Source organism: Trichechus manatus, unplaced genomic scaffold (genome assembly GCF_000243295.1).
Source record: "Trichechus manatus latirostris isolate Lorelei unplaced genomic scaffold, TriManLat1.0 scaffold00080, whole genome shotgun sequence".
Lineage (NCBI taxonomy): Eukaryota > Metazoa > Chordata > Mammalia > Sirenia > Trichechidae > Trichechus > Trichechus manatus.
This window is the reverse complement of record NW_004444016.1, coordinates 7788210-7812475: the sequence shown is the minus strand read 5'-3', so window position 1 is coordinate 7812475 and position 24266 is coordinate 7788210. Positions and strand designations below refer to the sequence as shown.

At 46.1% G+C, this 24266-nt stretch overlaps 3 protein-coding genes across 5 annotated transcripts; 1 reads left to right on the top strand and 2 right to left on the bottom strand.

The window, feature by feature from the left end:
• Window positions 1–1329: 1329 nt before the first annotated feature.
• IK (IK cytokine) lies at window positions 1330–15758 on the bottom strand. 2 transcript variants are annotated; one of them, XM_023735614.1, is made up of 20 exons: window positions 15651–15758; window positions 15076–15142; window positions 11602–11694; window positions 10641–10700; window positions 9459–9626; window positions 9175–9289; window positions 8639–8709; window positions 8501–8547; window positions 7475–7638; window positions 6530–6638; window positions 6186–6225; window positions 5803–6022; window positions 5547–5565; window positions 4738–4816; window positions 4376–4456; window positions 4072–4129; window positions 3187–3275; window positions 2877–2985; window positions 1608–1642; window positions 1330–1522 (listed from the first exon to the last, which is right to left on the bottom strand). In XM_023735614.1, exons 1-20 carry the CDS (start codon window positions 15664–15666, stop codon window positions 1495–1497), a joined length of 1668 nt encoding a protein of 555 aa, XP_023591382.1. In that variant the 5' UTR covers window positions 15667–15758; the 3' UTR covers window positions 1330–1494. The 2 variants fall into 2 exon arrangements, with proteins under 2 accessions (XP_023591382.1, XP_023591383.1); XM_023735615.1 differs by lacking the exon at window positions 15651–15758 and adding an exon at window positions 15466–15560.
• A 179-nt stretch (window positions 15759–15937) lies between these two features.
• Window positions 15938–18450, top strand: NDUFA2 (NADH:ubiquinone oxidoreductase subunit A2). The gene is made up of 3 exons (XM_004381082.3): window positions 15938–16093; window positions 16212–16318; window positions 18203–18450. Exons 1-3 carry the CDS (start codon window positions 15993–15995, stop codon window positions 18292–18294), a joined length of 300 nt encoding a protein of 99 aa, XP_004381139.2. The 5' UTR covers window positions 15938–15992; the 3' UTR covers window positions 18295–18450.
• Window positions 18451–18611: 161 nt separating this feature from the next.
• TMCO6 (transmembrane and coiled-coil domains 6) lies at window positions 18612–24260 on the bottom strand. 2 transcript variants are annotated; one of them, XM_004381081.2, is made up of 12 exons: window positions 24102–24260; window positions 23860–23966; window positions 22206–22321; window positions 21906–22089; window positions 21553–21657; window positions 21294–21379; window positions 20958–21074; window positions 20638–20749; window positions 20337–20523; window positions 20101–20195; window positions 19173–19340; window positions 18612–18900 (listed from the first exon to the last, which is right to left on the bottom strand). In XM_004381081.2, exons 1-12 carry the CDS (start codon window positions 24184–24186, stop codon window positions 18787–18789), a joined length of 1476 nt encoding a protein of 491 aa, XP_004381138.1. In that variant the 5' UTR covers window positions 24187–24260; the 3' UTR covers window positions 18612–18786. The 2 variants fall into 2 exon arrangements, with proteins under 2 accessions (XP_004381138.1, XP_023591384.1); XM_023735616.1 differs by lacking the exons at window positions 21906–22089; window positions 23860–23966; window positions 24102–24260 and having other exon boundaries at window positions 18762–18900; window positions 20337–20749; window positions 22206–23782.
• Window positions 24261–24266: the final 6 nt, after the last annotated feature.

Genomic DNA, 24266 nt, shown 5'->3' with positions numbered 1-24266 from the left:
TCACAAAAGCTGCAGTGTGGTGTTGGGAACCCTTGTCACTCACTATGTGGCCAATAAGGGGGTCTTAGTCACTTCCACAAGGTTTGGTGGTACTAGCAGAAACTGAATTGTAAACTGCAGTCAAGTCCCAGGTTTTGCTCCTAGTGACCCTCTAGATATCTTCATCTGAGCCATGTCTCTGTGACCTTTTTCCCAACTCGGGCAGCTGCCTACAGCCCTGGGACCAGAGTATCATCTAATGTCTGAAATTAGCCATTCTCGTAGCTGTTGGAGTCAGGGACCAATTTCAGCCTCCAAAGTTGGCTTCCTCAAATAGCCCTGAAGTCTCTGGGTGGTACAGATGGTTAATGCATTTGGTTACTAACAGAAAGGTTGCAGGTTCAAGTCTGCCCAGTGGCATCTCAGAAGACATGGGTGATCTACTTCTAAATCAGTCATTAAAAACCCTATGGCACACAGTTCTATTTTGACACACATGGGATCACGATGAGTGGATTAAATCCATGGCAGCTGTTTTTTAATCAAGGTAGAAGTGATCAAAGGCAAGGCAATGGCTTAGGTGGCTTTCCATGGCACTGGTAAGCCTACTGGGCTCAGGGCAGGCAGTGGCACTTGGCATGCCGCCAGGAAGAAGTAGTGACCTCTCATGATGAGCATCAGACTAAAGTGCTGGCAATGAGCAGACAGGACGAAAGGGGCAGAGAAAGGAGGGCTGGAGTGATTCGAAGTTCAGGAAGGTCCATACTGGGCCTGGGCAAACATTTTAGGGTAATGAAGGGCACCAAACCCTTCTGGCCTATGACAGTGCTTTCTATACCTGCAGGGCCAGATCTGCCCCCAAGGCATATGGCCAAGGTTATCCCATCAGCCAAGAAGGCAGCAATTTGTGCTCAGCATTACCAAAGCTCCCAGGAGGTCACAGGCTCAAAAAAGGCTTTTGTTCCTACAAGTGATTCTCATTAGGTGCCTTCACCTAGAACCCAGTCCTGCTCAGCCTTAGGTTCAGACTGGCAGTCCCATCAGGCTGACCCTAATCCCCAGGGAATCTCTGCCCTGGGACTAGGCCCTGAGACAGGCATGAATAAGTCTGACATTGGAGACCAATCATCCTTATGTTCCTCTCTCCGCCTCTCACTCATCAATAAGGGTCATCCTTCCTTTCTCCACTGGGCACACTGGCTAGTAAACCTCCTTATTGTCTAGGAATCTAGAACCACAGCTTGGGAAAGTACCAAGATGATTTTCTGAAAGTGCTTTTATACAACCTGTGGAATTAACTCTCTTGGTGCTCCAGGGGTTCTGGAGCAAGGATGCTCAACACAGAGAAGATAAGACAGTAGGTAAGCCAATTTTAATGGAACTAAATGATCATACAAAAAAATTTATACACATTCAAAAAAAACAAAACACCCTGCAGCCTTTCTGGGAATTGTAGCAAGAAAGCAGTGGGGAATACATCCTTGTGGAGATTCTTCCTGGAGTTGGAAATGGTGATTAGTATTTTGGTCTTTTGACCTCAACCCTGAAATGAAAGGAGAAATGGGTCGACCTAAGATCAATACACTAAGCAGTTCTCATTGTTACAAAGAAAAAATGATGCTGCTCACCCATCAGCTTCCATCTTCTTCCTCTTCTCAATGATCTGCAAAAAGAAGAGATGGATCTTGGGTGAAGGGTGAGACAGTACACAGTACAGGGGAAACTAGCACAACTTGTACAAGGAAAGGTCATGGAAGCCCCACAGACACATCCAAACTCCCTGAAGGACTGAATTGCTGGGCAGAGGGCTGTGGGGACCATGGTCTCGGGAATATCTAGCTCAACTGGCATAACACAGCTTATAAAGACAATGCTCTACATTCTACCTTGGTGAGTAGTGTCTAGGGTCTTAAAAGCCTGTGAGCGGCCATCTAAGATACTCCATTGGTCTCATCCCTTCGGGAGCAAGGGAGAATGAAGAGAACAGGATACAAGGAAAAGATTAGTCTGAAGGACTAATTGTCCACAGCTACCAAGGCCTCCTCCGGACTGAGTCCAGTACAGCTAGATGGTGCCCTGCTACCACCACTGACTGATCTGACCAGGATCACAACAGAGGGTTCTGGACAGAGCTGGAGAAGGATGTAGAACATAATTCTAACTCACAAAAAGAAGACCAGATTTACTGGCCTAAAGGAGACTGGAGAAACCCTGAGAGTATGGCCCCCAGACACCCTTTTAGCTCAGTGGTAAAGTTATCTCCGAGGTTCACCGTTCAGCCTGGGAGTAGACAGCCCCATAAAACCAAATGAGACTAATGAGGTACAGCAGTCCAGTAACAAAAGGCAGAAGGGGACAAGGAAGCTGGTGATAGGGAACCCACGGTTGAGTAAGGATATTGTTGATGTGTTGTGAGATTGTTAACCATTGTCATAGGGCAACATTTGTAGTAACTGTTAGATGAGAAACTATTTTGTTCTGTAAGCCTTCATCTTAAGTGAGAATAACAGCACAATTGGAAGAGCGTAGTCAATGTCACTGAACTGTGCATGTAGAAATTTTTGAAATGGTGTATCTTTGGCTATGTGTATTTTCACCAAAAAAAAAGGTTGGTAAGTTAGAGGGCTGACATGTTGTGGGGTTGTTAACCAATGTCATAAAACAATACGTGTACTACTGTTTGATGAGAAACTATTTGTTCTGTAAGCCTTCACCTGAAGTACAATTTAAAAAAAAAAGACAGTTGACAGTCATGCTGCCAGTCTAAGCTCACCTGAGGCCCAGCTGACCCCTCTTCCACTTCCATGCATCTTTAACCCTCTGTCTGTTTCTAGGTCTATGGGTCAGTGTCTTCTCCCAGCTGGAGCCCTTCCACCCCTGAGTGCAGTCCCACTTACTGCACTAATCTTCTTCCACTGGCGATCAAGTTCTGCCTTGTCATTGGTTTCTTTGAAGCGCCTTGTTTTCCGCCCTTCCGACATCTTGATGCCATACTGGAATGCAGCCCTGAGAACAAAAAGGGTGGTAGGAGAAAGAAGGCAGCAGAGGTTGCACAGCAGTAACAATGTTTTCCCAGAGGGCCCTGTGGGCAGACAACTTATTTGAGTATGTCTCAGTCAAGACTGCATCCTCTAACCTGGGGTTAGCCAGGCCACTCCATCCCCATCCTCCTCCTCACTCCCTGCCCATATTCAGTACCAGACTCACTTGGGCAAAGCCTCCTTGTTGTTCATATACTCGCTGTATTCCTCCTGGGTATCAAAGTCCCAGCGGCCTAAGGGGCCCTTCTTGTTACCCTATTGCAGGACAGAATGGAGGCATGGGGGAGGGAAGAGAAGATGTCAGTGGAAATGGAATTTTGGTGGTAGTTAAAGCCAGACTCTCCCACAATCCCAGGTTCTCCTGGTGACTGGAGAGGTTCAGCTTTCACCATTCATAAATCCTATTGCTTAGTATGCACTTACTATGTGCCAGGCATTATTCTGAACACTACGCACATGTTTAATTCTCACAAAAAACCCTATGAAGTGCTAACTATATTTTTATCCATTTTCCTGATGAGGAAACTGAGGCATAAGCAGTAAAATAACGTGGCAAAGTCACAAAACTAGGATTAAACAAGGCTCCAAGATGGAATTAAATCATGCTCCTAACGACTGCAGTACAGAGAACAAGGGAAAAGTAGATGAGATTCCCTCAATGTTAGTAGTGTTAAGTGTTTACTACTTTAAGACTTAGAAGAAAATTTCAGTCCTGGCTAGAACAAAATTAGCTTATTTCTAAAGACTGTAATTCCTTCTGTCCTTTCTCCTTATGCACTAAACGTTTGCTTACTGCCTAGGATGGGAATCAAATTCTTGCACTTTGTTTTAGGAAATAAATATATTTTGCCCCTAATTTAGAGGTTCTTGTGCAGAGACTTTAAGACAGTTAAGCAGCCCATGGCCCCTCAATGCAGCTGCTCCTGTTGCTGCAGTTGAGGATGGGGCCCAGTAAATGAGACACAGATCGTTTGGGGATGGGGGAGGGGTAAGGGGGGTTGTGCTTCAGAGTAACTGCCAAAGAGCCCCACCCATCCTTTCAACTCCATACCTGGTCCATTTTGCTATAATCCACCTCCTCATCACTGTCCACAGCCATGTCATCCATCCTAAAGAAAAGCAACAGTTAAACACATGCTGCAGACCCAGATGCCAAACTTCATCCAGAAACCCACCCAACTATGAGGTTATACGCCTAGGACTGACCACTCCCTTAGAACTCCTACTCACAGTCTAACAAAATAGTTCAACCAAGTAATATGTACCCCTGGACTCCAGCAAATCAAATTTCCATCTCACTCTCCAACTTGTTCTTAATCATCCCAGCCTCCCTTCTGTAACAGGATCTTACTTACGTGGCTGGGTAGCATTCTGCATAACTGTTGGACATGCCAAAGAAATCTCCCAGCTGCTTTTTATCCTCTGGCTTCTTCAGCATATGCTATGTTAAAGAAAGTACTAGAATTCCACATACCCCAAAAAAGCTTCAGGCAGAAGGGGCCAAGGGCTAGAAGACCCAACATGAGAACTCTCAGGAGAGGGCTGTGAGCTGCAATGGGTCCTCTGGGGAAGGGGCAAGGCATGGTTTCATCCCTGTCAAAACTCAAGAGGGAAGGAGCAGGAGAGGGTGGGGAGAGGAAGGAGAAGTAGGGAGGCAGGAAGAGTTGAAAACAGAACAGTTTTCCTGAACCCCATAACACACTGGAATAAAGGATATGATTCAGTGCCTTCCCAACCAGCAGACCCGGCAAATTTCTCATTGATGGACTTGATCAACTCTTTAGCAGACCCAGGTCCTGGGGGGGGGGGGGGACACGACGCTGCTCAGACTTTGAGCCTCAAGGACCTCACAACCTCCTGTCTGCAACATACCACCAACCTGTGGCTTTGATCACAACATTTTTAAAGCAGCAGGACCCTTTTTTTGGGTTTTTTTATTGCTGTGCTTTAAGTGAAAGTTTACAATTCAAGTTAAGTCTCTTGTACAAAAATTTATACATACATTGTTATGTGACCCTAGTTGCTCTCCCTATACTGTGACAGCACACTCCTCTTTTCCACCCCGGATTTCCCGTGTATATTCAACCACTCCTGACCCTCTCTGCCTTCTCATCTCACCTCTAGACAGGAGCTGCCCACTTAGTCTCATGTATCTACTTGAGCTAAGAAGTACACCCTTCACGAGTATCATTTTACATCCCATAGAGCAGGACCCTTTTATCTCACAAAATTTTAATCAAACTCCTACTTTTTAAAAATTGAGCTATTCCGGTTGAGATAGCAGTAGGGTGCCCACAACACTGCCCCACTCAGCCTCTGCCTCACCTCTTTAGAATCCCAGGGCTAGAGGCATTATATCTGACAAAGCAAATACGCCTTGCCATTTCCCAGGGGGTGGAGAGAGCTTTAGACTATTCCGTAAAACAAGACATGGCTCTTATGACGACCCAAACCAGCTGTGAGCTCTTGAGTCAGGGGGAAAGTGGGACTGCTAGAGCCAACGCAAGATGCTCTGAATACACCCACCTTTGTCGACATCCATGGGCTGGAAAGAAACAGAAACTGAGATGAGTATCACTATAAAGGATTCCCACTCACCCTTTCCCAAGTCTGAATCAATTCCCTACTCCATCTTGCCCCCAATTCCAGGATGGTCCTACCCTGGGTTAGTTGACAGTGGCTGTTGTGGAGACATGAGGCACTTATATAATACAAGGGTCCTGTACCTAGGCTGGGCAGGCCTAGAGAGGGGCACCTCTATCACCCAATACCCTCATCTTACCTCATCATCTACTTTGGGCTTTTCAAAATAACTGTGCCTTTTCTTCTCCTCCTCTCTCTCTCGGTCCCGCTCCCGCTCCCGATCTCGTTCTCGCTCCCGCTCTCGGTCACGGTCTCTGTCTCGCTCTCGATCACGCTCCCGTTCCCGGTATCTCTCCCGCTCCTTGTCCCGAGGTGTCTTGGTCGTAGAGGGCACATAATCTCCAATGTCTTCAAAAATGCTAGAAAAGCAGATAAAGACCACTAGCTGCCAAAGTCACACACAATTCCGCTTCCCCTGGCCATTTCTCCAGATTCTCAAACTTAGGCTCCCAAAGCTGCCCAAAAACAAGAAATGCAGAGGCCCCTCCCCTCAGTTCAGGTGACAGGAGCAAGGATACGTACTTCATATCAGCTTCAGGAGGTTTCTTCTCTTCCAGCTTCCCTAGTATGTAAAGAGAGAAATGAGAAAAACACTACTCGGCCTCTCCAGTTCTGAATGCGCTTTTGAACATCTCTGGCGGGACAATCAATAGTTACCCACACTGTCCCTCCTCCTGCCTCAAACCTGATCACTGTTTACTGGGTGGGCCAAGCAAACAGAACCTGGGTGTAAGCATCCCCTTGCCAATAACCCAACTGCTCCCATTTTTCTCTGCTCCCTGGGAGCTTCCCAATGTCCTGGGGACAGAAGGCTCCAAGAGGTGCTGGTTCCATTCCTAAGTGCCCTTCCCCAACCCTCCAGGTACCTTTGTCTTTCTTCTTGAACTTCTTGTTGCGGGTACCCTGCCTCAGGTAGGAGAGGATTTGGGTGAGCTTGCTGATGACAATGTCATTTGTCGTCAGTGTGGTCTGGGCCTGAAAACCCCAAGATATGAGAATGTTATCCAAATGAGCAGGGCTCTCTTCATTCATTCATTCGCTTAACAAACTGAAGGATGAGTTGGAATGAACTAGATAAAGACAAAGAAAGATGCTGTGGAAGGACAATCCAGACAGATGAAGGAGCGTGCAGAAAGATGCTGGGGCAAAAGTGAATCGAGCACATTCAAGGCAAGAATGGTTGGAGAACAAATAACAGGGAGGTATGGTGAAGAACAGGCTGGAAAGGCCAGATGTTACAGGGGTTCATAGGCCATCATAAAGATTTTGTTCTTTATCCTAAGAACAATGAGAAACCATCGAAAGCTTCTGAACATTGATGAGACAAAAATTGGCATTTTCAAAAGATCACTCAGCCATGCGTTAAAAAAAATTATGGGAAGCAGGAATGGGAAGGTTGATGGGGAGACAGTTTCTTTCTGAGGTAAGAAATGTTTTAAAATTGATTGTGGTGATGGCTGGACGCAACTCTGATTAAAAACCACTGACTTATACACTTCAAAAGGGAGAAGTATATGGTTCTCAAAAAAATTGTTAGAACATATATATATATAGGAAGAGAACCAGAGTGGAAGTGGGGAAACCAATCAGGAGCGTTTTTCAATAGTTCCAGCAAGACATCATGGCTTAGACTGAAATGATATTGGTGGAGATGGAGAAAAGCAAATGGGCTCAACTGAGATTTAAGAGGTTAAAAAGTCAACGGAACTTGATGATGGGCTAAATGTGGGGGATGAGGCCCAGGGCAGATTCAAGGCTCATTCCCAGGTTTGAGGCTCATGTGACAGCATCCCAGGACTCAAATCACTCGCCTCCATAGTGGGGCAATCAGCCTTGCTGCGGATAAGAGTGGTGGGAATGTCCGTGTCAGCATATTCATCATCCAGGTCCACCACATAGGCCATGCGGCCTGGCAGGAACAGCTCATTCCGCTCGTATGCTTTGCTCTTGAAAAGCATGCGGTAAACATTGCGGCCTGAAAAAAGGGAAAGAGCAGAATGTACTCAATGAGAACCTTCTATAGTAACAGCCGTCATTTATTAAGTGCTTACTTTGTGCCAGCCACCATGCCAAGTGCTGTGCATGCCTTGCTTCATTCAATCTTCACAACAGCCCTATGAGGTGGGCATCATTATTCCTTTTTACTAATAAGAATACTAAAGCTGAGAGTTAAATGATTTGTCTAAAATTATATAGCTACCAAGTGACAGAGCAAAGAATGGTACCCTGGCAGCCTAACTCCAAAGCCTGACCTCCTATCAGCTCTTCTACACTGTCATCTCAAGGGCACTATATACCTAGTATTTTATTAGGCCCTGTGAGAAAGAAAAATGAAATATAAAGAAATACTGAAGATGATGGAAAAAAACAGCTGTACTAAATGCTGAATATGATAGGCACGTTGTATTTATTATTTCTCTTCCTCCTCAAAATGAGGTATACGTTAATCCTATTTTTACACATGGACAAATAAGCCCTGAAAAGTGAAGTCAGTTGCCTAAAATCACACACCTACTATGGTTTCATCATCAAGATTCAACCGAGGTGTCCCTGACTCCAAATTCTGAGCTTTTAATCACTAACCATGCTACCTCCCTTAACACATAAGCCCTGATCTGAAAGAACTTCCAACCTTGCTGAGACACAAATAACAGATATGAATACTTAAGTCCAGATTTGAGTTCTATAAGAGCATTGTAAGGGAACTAGCTGGTTTGGGAGCAAGAGAGAAAGAGGAAAGGAGGTTGAAGGAAGGAGAAGCATATCCTGCCCAGAGTATTAATTCCTTATATTTCACCCAGATTGTGCAGCCACTAATGCAGAAACTCTGTACTCACCCAGACGTGTTTTAAATTCAATCTTATTTTCAGGATCCTCATCTTTCCTGAAAAGACAAAAAATACACTTTTGCTAAATGTGTTCCTACTGTGGGTGCCATTCTTCTAAACTCTCAAGTCCTTCCTGATGTTTCTTACTTGGTTTCCTTCTGGGGCTTTTCCATCAGTTCCTCCTCCTCTTTCTCTTTGCTGGCAATCTCAGCTCGTACCTACCAGGAAAGCAAGTAGGTTTTAGACATTCATCCATTTTACATATATTTATTAAACACCCACTATACCACACTGTGCCAGGTGCTAAGGATACAATACTCAATAAGACAGACACAGTCTTCACCATACTGGGTCTTATAGCAAGAAAGACAAACAAGTAATTTCAACAGTGATGACTGCTATGACACGTAAAATAGAAGGGCTATACAATGGTGCAGGAAGCAGGAGGTAAGATGTGGGGGACCTAACCATATTCGGATGATCAGGGAAGAATTTCTCAAGGAAATAATATTTAGGCCGAGATGTGAAGGATGAGTAGCAACTGGTCTTACAAAGGGGCCAACTTTAGCCCTTTTTCTAGATGGTCTAAGCTACCAGAAGGAGCCTCCCTCCCCAACTCCCAGAGTCCATAGGAGTGCATTCAGCACCCTAGTACTACCGTTCACACACTCACTAAGGCTCACCTTCTGAAGCAGAGCAAAATCCAAGCCTTTCACCAAATGGGTGTGTTCCATGTCACCACCCAAGAATTTGGATTCCTGGATCAACTGTCTTCTCTTCTCTGCAGCTGATTTGTCCCTATAACAGAAGAGGGCACATTAGAATATCCCTTTGTGGATGGCAAGTACATCTTGACATGGCTTAGAATGGGCTCCAGAAAAGGATAAAGTGTGGTAAAGGGTTCACATCATGACTGCATGACCCTGAGATGCTGTGAGAACTATGGCCTCACCCAATGGGTACTCACGCCTCAGCAGTGGGGCCCACAGCCCTGTAGTTAGCTGTGGTGCTGATCAGCTCAGTTTCCTCGTAATCTTTGTTCACACCATCTCTCCGTTCTTTGGCACGGTCCCGGTACTTCTCAGCTAGCTCTCGCTCTCGCTCAATTTCTTGTTGGCGCAGCTTGGCATAATAACTATGACCAGAGAAAAGAGAATGTGTAAGGCTCACTAACATCTATCCCAAGGTCAGCAGAACTGTTCCTGTTTCCCTGTATCCTCACCCAATGCTCTATCGTAAAAGCTCATGTATGTCCTGATAAAACTGCCGGTCACCTCTTGATAGTCCTCAAAATCAGCACTACAGCATCTTCCGGCTCACAGTTTCAGTGTCACCTTAGGATACTCTGTCACTTCAGAACCCTCTAATGCCACCCAACTCTACATCACTTGAGTCTCTATAGGTATGAGAGACTTCTCCACACAGCAACCAGAAACTCATCTGAATGTGTCACCTTCTAAATTTCAGCTGAAAATCACTCACTCCTTGCTGGTACACCCCAAGAAGAGAGGAAAAACTAAGTACCAGGTCCAAAAAGTTTTGTATTACATAAACTATTGCCATTGAGTCAATTCCAATTCATAGTGACCCTACAGCACAGAGTAGAACTACCCCACTGGGTTTCCAAGGCTGTAAATCTTTATGGAAGCCAACTGCCACATCTTCCTCTTGTAGAGCAGCTGCTGGGTTCCAACTGCCAATCTTCTGGTTAGCAGCCTAGTGCTTTAACCACTGCACCACTAGGGCTCCTTCCGTATTGTATTATATAAACAATAATAACAATAGCAGCAGCCAAGATTTACTGGGTAATTACTATAGTCCAGGCCGTGGGGCTAAGTGCTTACATGCACTATCTCAGTTGAGCTTCATGATAACCTTATGTGAGAGTTATTTTCACTCCTCTATTCTACCCATGAGAAAATTGAGGATTGGAGAGGGTAAGTAAAATACTCAAGGTAAATGGTAATAATGAAATTAAAACAAAGGCAGGTAGGCTCCAAAGTCCTATAAGTTATCACTCCTCGCCACTAAGAAAGCAGAGTACCTCAAGACAACAAAGGGAAATCTCAGTCTTTAGTCTCATGGCTAGCACCTACTCTTTTCCCTTGAACACTATCCACCTTAAAAACCAACTCCTCCCTTCCTTCACCTTTTCTTTTTCCTCCTTCGTGCAGCTGGGTCTTCATCCTCATTGTATTCCCTTGGCATCCTAGGAGAGACAAGAAATTCATTGACAGCAAAATATCACCAAGCCCCAAAAAAGCAACCTTACGAACTGAAGAAAAGCCTAGAACACTAACTGAAGCAGCAGTTTCAATCAAGCAGAGGTCCATGTCAATAGCTGTAGACTGATTCTCAAATTTTAAAAAGCATCACAACTACCTGGAGGAACTATTAAAATTATATATCCCCAGCTGTCTACCCCAAAGAGTCTGAGTCCATGGGGCTAAAATGGGCCCAGAAATATGCCCACTTAAGCACCATAACTGACCCTAGTGTTAAGTGGTTCATACAACATACTCTGAAAAACACTGAGATCCCAGGTGTCATGGACTGAATTGTGTCCCCCCCATGATTCTTGATATTGTGTGACTGTCCACCGTTTTGTCATCTGATGTGATTTTCCTATGTGTTGTAAATCCTGTCTCTATGATGTTAATGAGGGGGGACGGGCGTCAGTTGATGAGGCAGAACTCAATCTACAGATTGGATTTTGTCTTGAGCCAGTTTCTTTCAGGATATAAAAGAGCGAGCAGAGAGACAGGGGGACCTCATACAACCAAGAAAGCGGAGTAAGACTTCCCCTGGAGCTGATGTCCTGAATTTGGACTTTTGGCCTACTATACTGGGAGGAAATAAATTTCTCTTTGTTAAAGCCATCCACTTGTGGTATTTGTGTTAGAGCAGGACTAGATAACTAAGACACCAGGCCATTCCAGTCTTCACTGGAACCTCAACTTCTAGAGGGAGAAAATCAGAACCACAGGCTTGAGCAAAAGGACCACCCTTCCAACTTCTAAAACATTATGGTTCAGTAGATTTTCTGTAGAAAGGAATCAGTATGAGCAAAGAAGGAATGGAGAGACAAGTTAGATCATCCCAAGACTTACTCATGATGACGTGATTTAGACGGTGGTGCAGAGGTGGGTGCAGCCCTTGGGGTCATGAGAAGTTTCCTGAAGTCTTCATTGGTGAGTTTTGATCTAGAAGAAATGTCAAAGAATTAAAAGATGGGTACCCAGTAAGAAATGAAAAAGGAATATGTAAAAAGCATAGTTAATTTTACTTGAAATCAGGGAGATACGAATTCAAACAAAAGACCACTTTTTCAATGAATCAGAGTGGTAACTATCAAAAAGTTTGATAAATCAAGTATGAGTAAGAATCTGTGAAATGGATACTCTCATATACTGCTGTTGGGAATGTAAATCAGTATAATTGATTTGGTGGGTAATTTGGCAGTATTTATTAAAATTTAAGTGTGCATATCCTTTGATTCAGCAACTCCATTTCTCTATACTTAGTCTGGCCAGTTACTGGCATACATGTAGGCATATGTGTAGGCCTGTGTTATGGATTAAATTGTATCCCCTGAAAACATATGTTGAATTCTTAACCTCTGTATCCATGAAGAAGACCCTGGTGGCATAGTGGTTAAGTGCTATAGCTGCTAACCAACGGGGCAGCAGTTTGAATCCACTAGGCGCTCCTTGGAAACTCTACAGGGCAGTTCTACTCTGTCCTATAGAGTCACTATGAGTCAGAACTGGCTCGACGGCAACCGGTTTGGTGGTTTTTGGTACCCATGAATGTGACCTTGTTTGATCAGTTAAGTCAAACGAAGTCATACTGGCCCAAGGAAACAACAACAGCTTGTAAAGGAAATTCAATTACAGTTTTGGAAATAACAACAACCTTGGAACAACTAAGTATCCATTACTTGGAGAATAACTAAATAAACTATGACAGTAATTCCCAAATGTGCGACACATAGCACTGATGAGACAAGAAATCATTTCAGCAGGTACACAGACACAGCATTAAATCAATTCACCCAATGAGGAACTTACTCTTTGCAATTGTCTTTTAATCCTTCACAGTACATTAAAGAAAATACAAAAATCAAGTTGGTGCTGCTTCCTCTGTTGTCTCCCTTTGCCACAGGGCATTTTTCTCCCCAAAATCCATACTTTCTTTGAGACTATAACCCTGGTAGGGCCCTGGCTTTATGCAAGGATCTCAGTTTCAACACCTGCATTAAGCAAGCCTAATGCCAGGTCTCCTGTAAACCCAAGATCCTTGGTTATCAAGATCAGAGATTCCGAAACATTGTTGCTATTGTTAGGTGCCATCAAGTCGGATCTGACTCATAGCAACCCTATGCACAAGAGAACGAGACACTGCCTGGTCCTGTGCCATCCTCACAATCGCTGCTATGTTTAAGCCCATTGTTGCAGCCACTGTGTCAATCCATCTCATTGAGGGTCTTCCTCTTTTTTGCTGACCCTCTACCAAGCATGATGTCCTTCTCCAGGGACTGGTACCTCCTGATAATACGTCCAAAGTAAGCAAGACAAAATCTCACTATCCTCACTTCTTAGGAGCATTCTGGCTGTACTTCTTCCAAGGCAGATTTGTTTGTTCTTCTGGCAGTCCACGGTATATTCAATATTCTTCCCAACACCATTGGCTTAGTTATCTAGTGCTGCTATAACACAAATACCACAAGTGGATGGCTTTAACAAAGAGAAATTTATTCTCTCACAGTCTAGGGGGCTAGATGTTCAAATTCAGGGTGCCAGCTCGAAGGGAATGCTTTCTCTGTCGGCTCTGGGGAAGTTCCTTGTCATCAATCTTCCCCTGCTTTAGGAGCTTCTCAGTGCAGGGACCTCAAGTCCAAAGAATGAGCTCTGCTCTTGGTGGTATGAGGTCCCTGTGTCTCTCTGCTAGCTTCTCTTTTATATCTCAAAAGAGATTGATTTAAAACACAACCTAATCTTGTAGATTAAGTCCTGCTTCATTAACTGCCGCTAATCTCACCGCATTAACATCATAGAGGTAAGATTTACAACACATAGGAAAATCACATCAGATGACAAAATGGTGGACAATCACACAATAGTGGGAATCATGGACTAGCCAAGTTGACACATTTTGGGGGACACAATTCAATCCGTAACAACCATAATTCAAATTCATTAATTCTTCTTCAGTCTTCCTTATTCACTGTCCAGCTTTCACATGCATATGAGGCAAATGAAAATACCATGGCTTGGGTCAGGCACACCTTAGTCCTCAAGTTTGATGTCTTTGCTTTTTAACACTTTAAAGAAGTCACTTGCAGCAGATTTTTCCAATACATCATTTAATTTCTTGACTGCTGCTTCCATGGGCACTGACTGTGGATCCAAGTAAAATGAAATCCTTGACAACTTCATTCTTTTCTCCATTTATCATGACACTGCTTATTGGTTCAGTTGTGAGAATTTTTGTTTTCGTTACGTTAAGGTGTAATCCATACTGAAGGCTGTAGTCTTTGATCTTCATCAATAAGTGCTTCAAGTCCTCTTCCTTTTCAGCAAGCAAGCTTGTGTCATCTGTATATCACAGGCTGTTAATAAGTCTTCCTCCTAAATCAGCAAAGACTTCCTGAAGGTCACATTAGTACCCACTTATCACCAAAGTTTCTAACACCTGGAAATTTCCCTTATTTCTTAACTTAGCCGTGCATTTACAGAGATGCTGATTATGTCTTACATAATACAATACTTAGAATGGTACAATACTTAGGAGGAGCAACATTATTTTGTTTTTGAATGCCCTTCTTTTTTCTTGGGCATTTTCTATCTAACAAGTGATCACTGGTTTTTGGGTTTTAGTAGTGATATTAAGTTTCCTACTTAAATAAATGTATTTGTTTTTAAGAAGGAATCAATAACAGTACAAGCTGTAGGTGGCTACGGCAAAAATTTGGAGGTGGAACACAATGAATGAATTTAGGGAAGCAATGAATTATGTAATAGCCGTACAATGTAATACTATGCAGCGGTTTAAATACTGCCATGAAAAAATCTCCAAAATATTGCTAAGTCAAAAAAGAGCAAGTAGCAAACTGATATATAATGTATAATTACAGTTTCATTTTTTAAAAAATTAGCATCCTTCCTATCAGAATTTCCTCTAATAACTCTCTTTACATGCAGATGGCCAGATCTAGTTAAAGTAAAGTTCACAGAGTTGATGTGGTAAGTGGTACAACTTTTTGGCCATCCTTGCTGACAAAACCCAAACCTAAACCACTGTTGCTGAGTCAATTCCAACTCATAGCGACCCTACAGGACAGGGCAGCACAGCCCCATAGGCTTTCCAAAGCTGTAAATCCTTACAGAAGCAGACTGCCACATCTTTCTCCCGTGGAGCCGCTGGTGGGTTTGAACCTCCGACCTTTCGATTAGCAGCCAAGCGCTTAACCACTGCGCGACCAGGGCTCCTTCCTTGCTGATAAGACATTCAGAATTCTTCTGTTATCACCACCACAACTCCACGCCCAGCTCATTCCCATAGCCCTACAACAAAACACTCACTGGTGGAAGGAGTGAGGATCATCCACATCGTGGCCATCTGGGGCCAAAGGGTTGGAGAACGGCTCGCCTAAAAAGAAGAATTGCATTAATTTAATCAATCTCTTATGTATCAGGCCCTGTGCAAAAACTCAAGGAATATAATAGTAAACGATACAAACGTGTTTCCTGGCCTCAAGTTGCTCACAACCTAGTGAGGATGAAAGGCGTGAAACGAGACACTGACAATACAACATAATGTGTTGAGATGGGAAAAAACAAGGAGCTGTGGGGCCACAGTCAGACCCCTAAATCAGCAAAGACTTCCTGAAGATCACAGCGAAAATACTATGCGGAAGATGAATAGGCGCAATTCAGGATTAAGTGATTGAGGTGGGGGTTTCCCGTCCTCACTTGGGACAGGAAGCAGCTCCGGGACAGGGTTGGAAGCTGTTCGGCCTCACTCCGGGCCTGACGGCCTCGCTGGGCTCCGGGCGTCACACACCCCGCCAAACCCCCGCTTAAGCTCTGAAGTCAAAGTAACGAGCCGAGTGCCCCGAGTCCTGCAGCGGAGAAAGGGCAGAGAACTCGAGCCTTACTGTCTCGCTCCGGCATTTTGTCCGCAGTCTTTCAACGCCAGCAAGGGCCGAAGTTCCAACAACACAGCAACGACAGGCTTTTCCCACAATACACCTCAAAAATCAACCCAGAGTGCTTTGCGTTCCGCAGCCTTTCCGCTTCTAGCCTCTCCCATGCGTCATCGCTATAGCAACCTGCCTGCTGGAACAGAAATTGAAAGAAGAGCTAATATGGGCACTAGAATGCTTTTATATCATTGGCTAAACTGTACCCCGCCTCCTCCGTCATCCAACCTATCGCAGAAGCTGGAGGGTGCCCTATTGGTTGGATTGCAAGACTAGGAGGCTTCTGTACTAGTGAAGATGGCGGCGGTCGCAGCGACTCGAGGGGTCGGGGCAAAACTGGCCCTGCGTGAGATTCGCATCCATTTATGCCAGCGCTCGTCCGGCAGTCAGGGCGTCAGGTAAGGCGAGGCGTGGTCAGCTGGACGGGTTTTGGGGACGCCAGGGTCACGATCTCCGCTTCGGGAGGTGAGGAAGCCGGCACCCACACCACCCGCCGCGCTCTCTCCGTCCTCGCAGGGACTTCATCGAGAAAAAGTACGTGGAGCTGAAGAAGACGAACCCCGACCTACCCATCCTAATCCGCGAGTGCTCCGATGTACAGCCCAGGCTCTGGGCCCGCTACGGTGAGCGCGTTACTCTGGGGGTCTGGGACCCAGGTGGGGGAACAAGGGATTGAGAAGAGAAGGGGCCGCCCAAGGTCACCCAAAAACCTGTGAAGAGACTAGAATTCGGACTCCAACCTTCCTGTTGACCTTGCTGCCGATAAAAAAATTTTTCATTCTCAGAGTTATAGGATGCTTTGTATCCCGGGCAGCATCTATGTGGAGATGGCCTCGGTCTTGCATAGGGACCAAGAGCTGTCGTTTTGTTTTTTTAGTTCAAAACAAGCTTCAGATAGGGTAAAAGAGATGCTGGTCAATTCCCATCAGTGTCCGTTCGGTTGCTGTCGAGTCGATTCCGACTCATAGTGACTCTATAGGGCAGAGTAGAACCACCCCATAGGGTTTCCAAGGAGCGGCTGGTAGATTCGAACTGCCAGCGTTTTTGGTTAGCAGCCTGGGCTCTTAACCACTGTGCCACCAGGCCTCCCCCAGCAGTGTAGGCCCTTCTAAATCACGAGTGGGAATTGCTGGCCCCCGTAGAGCATGAGACTCTTCAATAATAAAAACTTAAAATAGCGACTCCTTGTTGAGCACTTAATGCTGAGTGCTTTCCTGCTGAATCTCATTTAATCTGAACAAATCATATGAAGAGGTGGGTTATTTTTTATTCTCATTGTAGAGATTAGAAAACTCGGTCAAAACTTGAAGGAGCATATCTAAGGTTATGCAGCTAAGATAAAATGGAATTGAGCTTTTACATTTTTCTCCTCCTTCCTGGAATGCACCTATCCCAGACTTCCCTGGCTGGTTCCTTGTTATTAGTCAGGTGTGACCTTATATATCACCTCCTCAAAAAGGCATTCCCTGACGAATTATTTAACATTGCTCCCAGCCCCTTTTTATCATATAACCCCATTTTAATTTATCGCAATCGGAAATTATTCCTATTATGTTTGCTGCTGCATCCCTACCACCTAATGCAGTGCCCAGTGCATAGTAGGTACCCAGTAAACATTTCTATGTATTTAATAGTGGATTTTACTAACAGCTTTTAACTCCACCCTGCATTTGACCAGCCCTAGGACTTTGGGGTAGGGGAGTGGGGAGAGTCACACTTAAGGCAGATTAGTTCAGCTAACAGTGGACATTTGCACTAATAGGTGTGCTGGAGGAGGAAGAAAGGCCCTCCTTCCAAAAGCCAGTAGACAAGAGGGGAAGTCAGTTTGTGACTGAGTGTCTCCCAGGAACTTTAGTGTATCGTGCTAGGTTTATGCTAGATGGACTATAGGAGCCCGGAGAATGGGCCAAGGCTAGGCCCATGCAATGATCTGCTCACAGTGGTTGATATAATGCTTGCAAAAAAAACCAAAACCATTGCTGTTTAGTCAGTTTCAACTCATAACAACTCTATAAAAAAACAAAAAAACAAACCTGTTGCCACTGAGTTGATTTCAACTCATAGTGACCCTATAGGACAGAGTAAAACTGCCCCATAGCAATTCCAAGGCTGTAATCTTTACAGGAGCAGTCTGCCACATCTTTCTCCTGCAGAGCAGCTGGTGGGTTGAAACTGCCGACCTTTCAGTTGGAAGATGAGCACTTTACTGCTGTGCCACCAGGGTGCCTTTAAAAATGCCCACAATGCCCCTGGAAACTTCTCTGAAAGGCCTTTCTTCCCATTATGGCCACTCAGAATTGGCCAAAATTCCAGTTGGACCTGGGCTTCCCAGATTTCATTGAGACCCACTGGATAAATTCTAAGCATACCAACTCCACCTTGTTCAGATCTCTTTACTACTTTTCCTGCCATAACAAAATTGTAAATTACAGACAAGTCCCTTTTATTATACTTTCATAGTCCCCACAGTGCAGAGTAGATATTTAGTCACCTCCCTCTCTCCTCAGCATTTGGCCAAGAGAAGAATGTCTCTTTGAACAACTTCAGTGCTGATCAGGTAACCAGAACTATAGAGAACGTGCTACATGGCAAAGCCTGAAGCCTCAACTGAGGATTAAGAGCAGCTTCCCAAGCTTGGGCTCTACTGGACTGAGTACAATATGGAAAAACATATTCTGTTCTCTATAAAGCTTGTGAGCTTGTGCTGTAAAATACTGTCTCAGAATGTCCTTTTCCTCACTCCCCTACCCCACCCCTCATTGTTTAACCACTGTGGCAAAGCAGTTTAATAAAAAAAATAAATCTTTATTCTGGCCCATCAAAAGCCACCAGCTACTGAAGCAAGAAAAGGAGTTTATAAGGCCCCAGAATAAGTAGGCCAGACTGAGTTCCTTCTGATCCTCCTGCTTGGACAGTGCAGGGTGAAAAAGCAGGAGCTGGGGTCCAAAGATCTTGGCTTAGGTTTAGGTGTGAGAGCAGAGAGCATGAGACCTCATTATGGTTCTGAACCCAAAGGGGTTCCACTGGCTCCTAAGAGAAACTGGGCAAGGATGCTGGAGTGGGGGGTGTTGGGTGACATCAAGAAGTCAGGTCACCCATGGAGGGCTGTCTCCCGTAGAGCACGTACACGGTGCTGGAGCTGGGCTTCCTCCTCATGCCTTTCCAGAGCCTGCAGCCCAGACTGCTGCAGGAAGGCCTGGGCTGCCTGGGGACAGGAAAAAAAGGTATTCAGTGCCTGGGTCTCTGAGCCCTAACACTCAATTCCCACAGCCTTCAAGTAAAGCCAGATCATGAAGATTAGCCCACCTCCTGGAAGAGGGTTCATTCTTAACAAGAGGATGAAGGTTCTGACCCAGAACCCTTATAGGCCAGCCAGGCCCAGAAAAGTAACTATAGTTAGGACTGGAAGAGAAGGTGGCCACTGTGAGACCACAGGCTTCAGAGCAGGTGGACAGGGGACCCAGGCCAGAAACCTACCTCCGGCTGATACAGGAACAGCAGCTGCAGCAGCTCCAAACTCTGGCCCACTACTTCAGTGTCAGAGAAGGCCAGCGTGTCCAGCAAGGAGAGGAGAAGGGGCCCAGGCCACAGCCGCTGGCAGTAAGCAGGACCTTTCTCTGCAACGTTGCACAGAACTGTGAGCACCTGCAGACAGGGACATATATAGTCTGAGATCATAATAACAGCTAAAATATATGCCAGGTACTGTGCAAAGTGCTTTTTTTTTAAATAATATTTTATTGTGTTTTCAGTGAAGGTTTACACAGCAGTTTAGGTTCCCATTCAACAACTTCTGTACAAATTGTTCAGTGACATTGGTTACATTCTTCACAATGCATGAATATTCTCAATATTTTTCTTCTGGTTGTTCCATTTCTATTAACCTAGTTTCCTTGCCCCTTACATTTTCATCTTTGTTTTAAAGTAATTGTTGACTGTTTGGTTGTACCAAACACTTTTATTTATTCATTTATTTTGTTCATTGTTGTAGTTTAAGTGAAAGTTTACATTTCAAGTTAGTCTCTTATAAAAAAAATTATACATAGTTATGTGGCCCTGATTGCTCTCCCTATACTGTGACAGCACACTCCTCCTTTCCACTCCTAATTTCCCATGTGTACCAAGGACTTTTATATGCATGTTCTATAACCCCCACAACTACCCTCAGAGGTAAGATTACTATCCTCAATTATAAATGAGGAACCAAGTTTAAGGTGGTTCGTTGATTTGCCCATGGTTGGTAACTAGTAAGCAACAGTCTAGGGACACACACCTAGACTGGCCTGGTCCTGAAGTTGTACCACACCACTTGTCAGTTACCAGCTAAAGGCATTTCTGTGGGCTCAGGCCTGCTCCCACTGTTAACACTTTGGCTACCAGGTCACTCAGTGACCCCGATACCTACCAACACGCTCACCACATTAGATACTGGCAGCAGCTGCAAGAGAGGCTCAATCAGATCCAGGGACAGCAGAGAGGTACAGAAACTAGGACTGTTTGCTGGAAGGAAAAAATGTCAGGATGAAGCCCTCAAACTGGGGCCTGAACCTCTTGCCCCATCCTACTCACCTCAGCCCAAGCCATGAGGAAGTATCCCCAACTTAGTTTACATATCCAGGCCTGGGTAGGGATTGTTCATACCAGTTAGGTTGTTAAGGAGCCAGAGACCCTCAGGAAGCAGGCTGGGCTGTTTCTGGAGGAAGAATTGCAGAAGGATAAATAAGGCTGCCACAACACGCTCATCTCCGAACCGTATTTGCCCTCCCACAGCCTCCACTGCTGCCTCTGTTAGCAGATTACTGAGACACCGAAGCACAGGGCATGCCAGCTGCAAAGAGAAGTTGAGGGTCAGGTGTAAGAAAGAAGGGGCTACCAGCACACCAGAGGAGGGGCACAGTGTGAAGAAAGGTCCCCCAGACCTTGATCTGTCCTCTTCACCCACCAGCTCCAATCCTGCATCCTCAGTTCTCTGGACAGCCGCAGCCAAGTCCAATAGCAGCAGCCCCAGAGTAGACAGAGCCCCATGGGTAATGAGCAGGGCATTGTTGACCTGGCTAGGTAAACAGGAAACAACCAGTCAATCTCATCTTTAAGCTGAGAAATAGCTTAGGTCTGTGCATCTCCTGGGCTCCAAGAAGAGAGCAGCACATAGTGAAGAAAACTCACCACAGCAGTTCCAGAAACCAAAGTTCAAAACCCCAAGTGCCATGGAAGGGAGCCCCAGGAAAGGTCTGGGGCACTTTCCCAATTGACCCGTGTTACCTGCAGATGATGTAGTGAAGGCACCAGGCAAACTCCACAGCGACCCCAGGGCTCAGCTTTGGACCAGGCTGCAACAGTCGCAGCACATGCCGGGGGATAGCGGAGCCTAGGATGGAGCTGCCAGCAGAAGCAGGGCCGTGAGTAGGAAACACAGAAGGTGAGATGGCAGTTGCTCTTCCTGACAGCAGGTGGGAAAATAGCCATACCCAAAGCTTTAGGCAGCCAAACACAGTCAAGGTACACAACAGCTTTGGAAAGGACTCAAGCAGAATCCGGGGGCTACACTACTGAGTAGGTCACTCCCTACTACACATCTAGGGACACAATTTTACTTACGGAATGATCTTCTCTGGAGCTTCGTTAGCCTGCAGAAGTTGGGACAAGGCATATCCAAGGGCTTCCAGCACAGCCATATGGGGGGACTAGAAGCAGACAGGGTAGGGTTCTGACTGGAAGCTAAGCCATAAGGTCTTCTGAGACTTTCAGCCGCTTGGCACAGGGTAGAAGCTAGAACTACCTAATCAAAATAGGTGGGGTATGTGAGAAGTGAGGGGAGAGAATTACCCAGAGGTGGAGTAAGGAGGTGGACACTCACCTGGATGCAGGCAGCCAAGGCTGGGACAATGCCCTGTGGCAGGAGCTGCCTTCTCACAGCCTCACTCTCCACAATCAGGTTACCCAGTGTGTACAGACACAGCTCCTGAGAGTGGGACAACAAAAGCACTGCGCTTGGCCTGTCTCACACTAGGCTGGGATGGGGAGAGGGGAGTGGAGCAAGCCTGTCAAGGCTCTGGGCACAAGAGGGTGGGAGATGATTGGTGTATACTCGCTGTGGGCATCAGGGTTAGTAGGTTTTCTTCTCCCCTCTACCTGCCAGCTCAAAACTAGACCCAAAAGCACCACTTTTTAATCCAAACCAAGAACAAGGTAGGAAGGGATGGGGCTTACTATGAAGTCTGAGCTGTGACCAGAGAGGTAGGTGAGGAGGTAGGAAGTGGCTGGCAGGCAGGCCTCAGCCACCGCAGGCTGCTCAGAATGAGAGAGCTCATGCAGGCACCTAGCCGCCTCAAGCTGCAGCAGGGCCTGGTTGCTGGTCAGGAGCCCGATCAGGGTCCGCATACTGCCCTCCAGCCTATATAATGAGCACCAGAGTCCTGCTCGGGCTGTGGCCCATCTTCCCCCCTCCCCCCACTCTCTTCTGTCCATTCCCCAGAGCCCTAGCCACCCACTCACAGCACCCACACTGACCGGATGAAAGTTTGCTGTGTCTCGAGGTGCTGCAAGCCTCGACGAAGGTGGACCAGCGCCTTCTCTCTCTGTTTTCCCTCTGTCCCCTGCTGGGCTAACCGCAGGAACTGCTGGATCTGGAGCCCAGGGCAAGGAGAGGACACACAGTTGCCAGGAAGCAAGTCCTGAGTCCCACTCTGCCCACTTCACCTGTGGGTCCTCCAATACCACGCCATCTCCAGAACTTGCCATTCCCACTAATATAGCTAATAAGCACTAATCTTGCAGTGAACTATACAGAAGGGAATCAGAACTGGATTCTAATGCCAGCCCTGCTACTTACTCTACAACGGACCTGAACCTGTTTCTTCACCTGAAAATTGGGAATAAACAATATTTTACCCTGCCACCTTCATACAGGGTTATTTCAAGGATAACATTTAAACCTCTCAGCCTGTCTTAACCTACCACTCCAGCTATTCTCTCCACTGCAACCTACACTACAACACCCAGCATAATATGGCTTGTTGTTTAATGCTTCCAAGCTTGGCGTATGCTAGTCCTTCTACCTGGGATGCCTTCCCAGACCCTCACTCTCTTCAGATTCCAACTCCTGTCATTGCTTCTGGGAAATTAGCTCTTCCTGGTTTCCTCTGGCAGACTTAGAGGTTTCTATTGTGCCCAAGCTTCCTTCCGTTACAACAGGTATCACATCTGGGCTGTGAGCTCTTCAAAGGGACTGCTATCTTTTCTTCTTTGTGTCTCTCAGTGTCCAGCACAATATCTTGGCATAAAGTGTGCAAACAATGAATAAATGGAATAACCCAGACTTAAGTGCTTTATAAGCTATATATGTAAACATAGACACAGAGGATCCCTAATGCTTGCTAAAACCAGGTCTTTTATTTGTTCATTTGATAAATACTGAGCATCTGCTATATGGTGGATATTGTGCAGGCTGCTGGGTTTTCAATGATGACAAAACAGGGCATAGTTTATCATGGATTTAAAGTCTAGTTGGAGAAACAGTAATAAGCAAGCAAACAACTAGATAATATGATTAATATTCTGTAAGAAACAAATAAACTGCCAATACCAAAGAGGGCTCACTTTAGATGCAGCAAGTGCAAAGGCCATGAGACAGGAAAGAGCCTGGTATGCTGTCCCAGAAACTAAAAAAAGGCCAATGTGGCTGAGATGAGTAAGCGGATAAGGTTGAAGGTGGGCAGAAGCTAGACCATGTTGGGCTTTGCAGGTCACAGGAAGAATTTTGGTCTTTATGTGTGTTTTTAAAAGACCCATCTGATGATATGTGAATGAACTGGAGGGCAGCAAGCGTAGATGCGGGATGACCCGTTAGGAGGCTGCTGTAGTATCCAAAGAAGAGATGATGGTGGAAGCCGCGATGGTGAAAGAAAGGCTTATTAGGAAGTAAAACTGTTAGGACTTGATTTATATGAGGATGAGGGACAGGGGAATGTCGAAGATGATTCCCTGGTTTCCAGCTTTGCCCCACTAGGTGGACGGAGTTGTACTGTAGACCACGTTCAGGTTTGGGGGCGGTTCTCGAGTATTCGCGGGATGGGAAAGCTAGTGACAGGGTTCGGCGCCAGCTGGCGTGGATCGCACCGCGAACCCTGCCCCGTCCCCGGCCCCCTCACCTCGGCCCCCTCACCTCGGCTTCCCCGAGGATCGCGGCCACCCCTTCGGCTTCCTCCAGCGCGCTGTCTCTCAGCAGCCTTTTGCTGACCAGCTGCTGCTCCCTCCGGGCCTTCCGCAGCGCTGGTGGTAGAGGAAGCGGCTGAGCGTGGGAAGAGCGCCCAGGCCCCAGAACTACCCGGTCCGACCCGGGGGCCTCCTCACCCCATCTCCGACCGCCATACCCTCATCCTCTTGTGTTCCCTCACCCGCCCTCACCTGCCTCCCGCTCCCGCCGGCAGCGCCGTAGCTCTTCCACCCCGCAGCCCACGGGCCTGAAGCGGCCCTGCTGTCGCCTCCACATGATGGAGCTGGAGGAAATCCACAGACAGACAAGCAGCCGCAGCCCCGGCCAGGGCCCTGAAAGATGGCGTGACCCGCGCG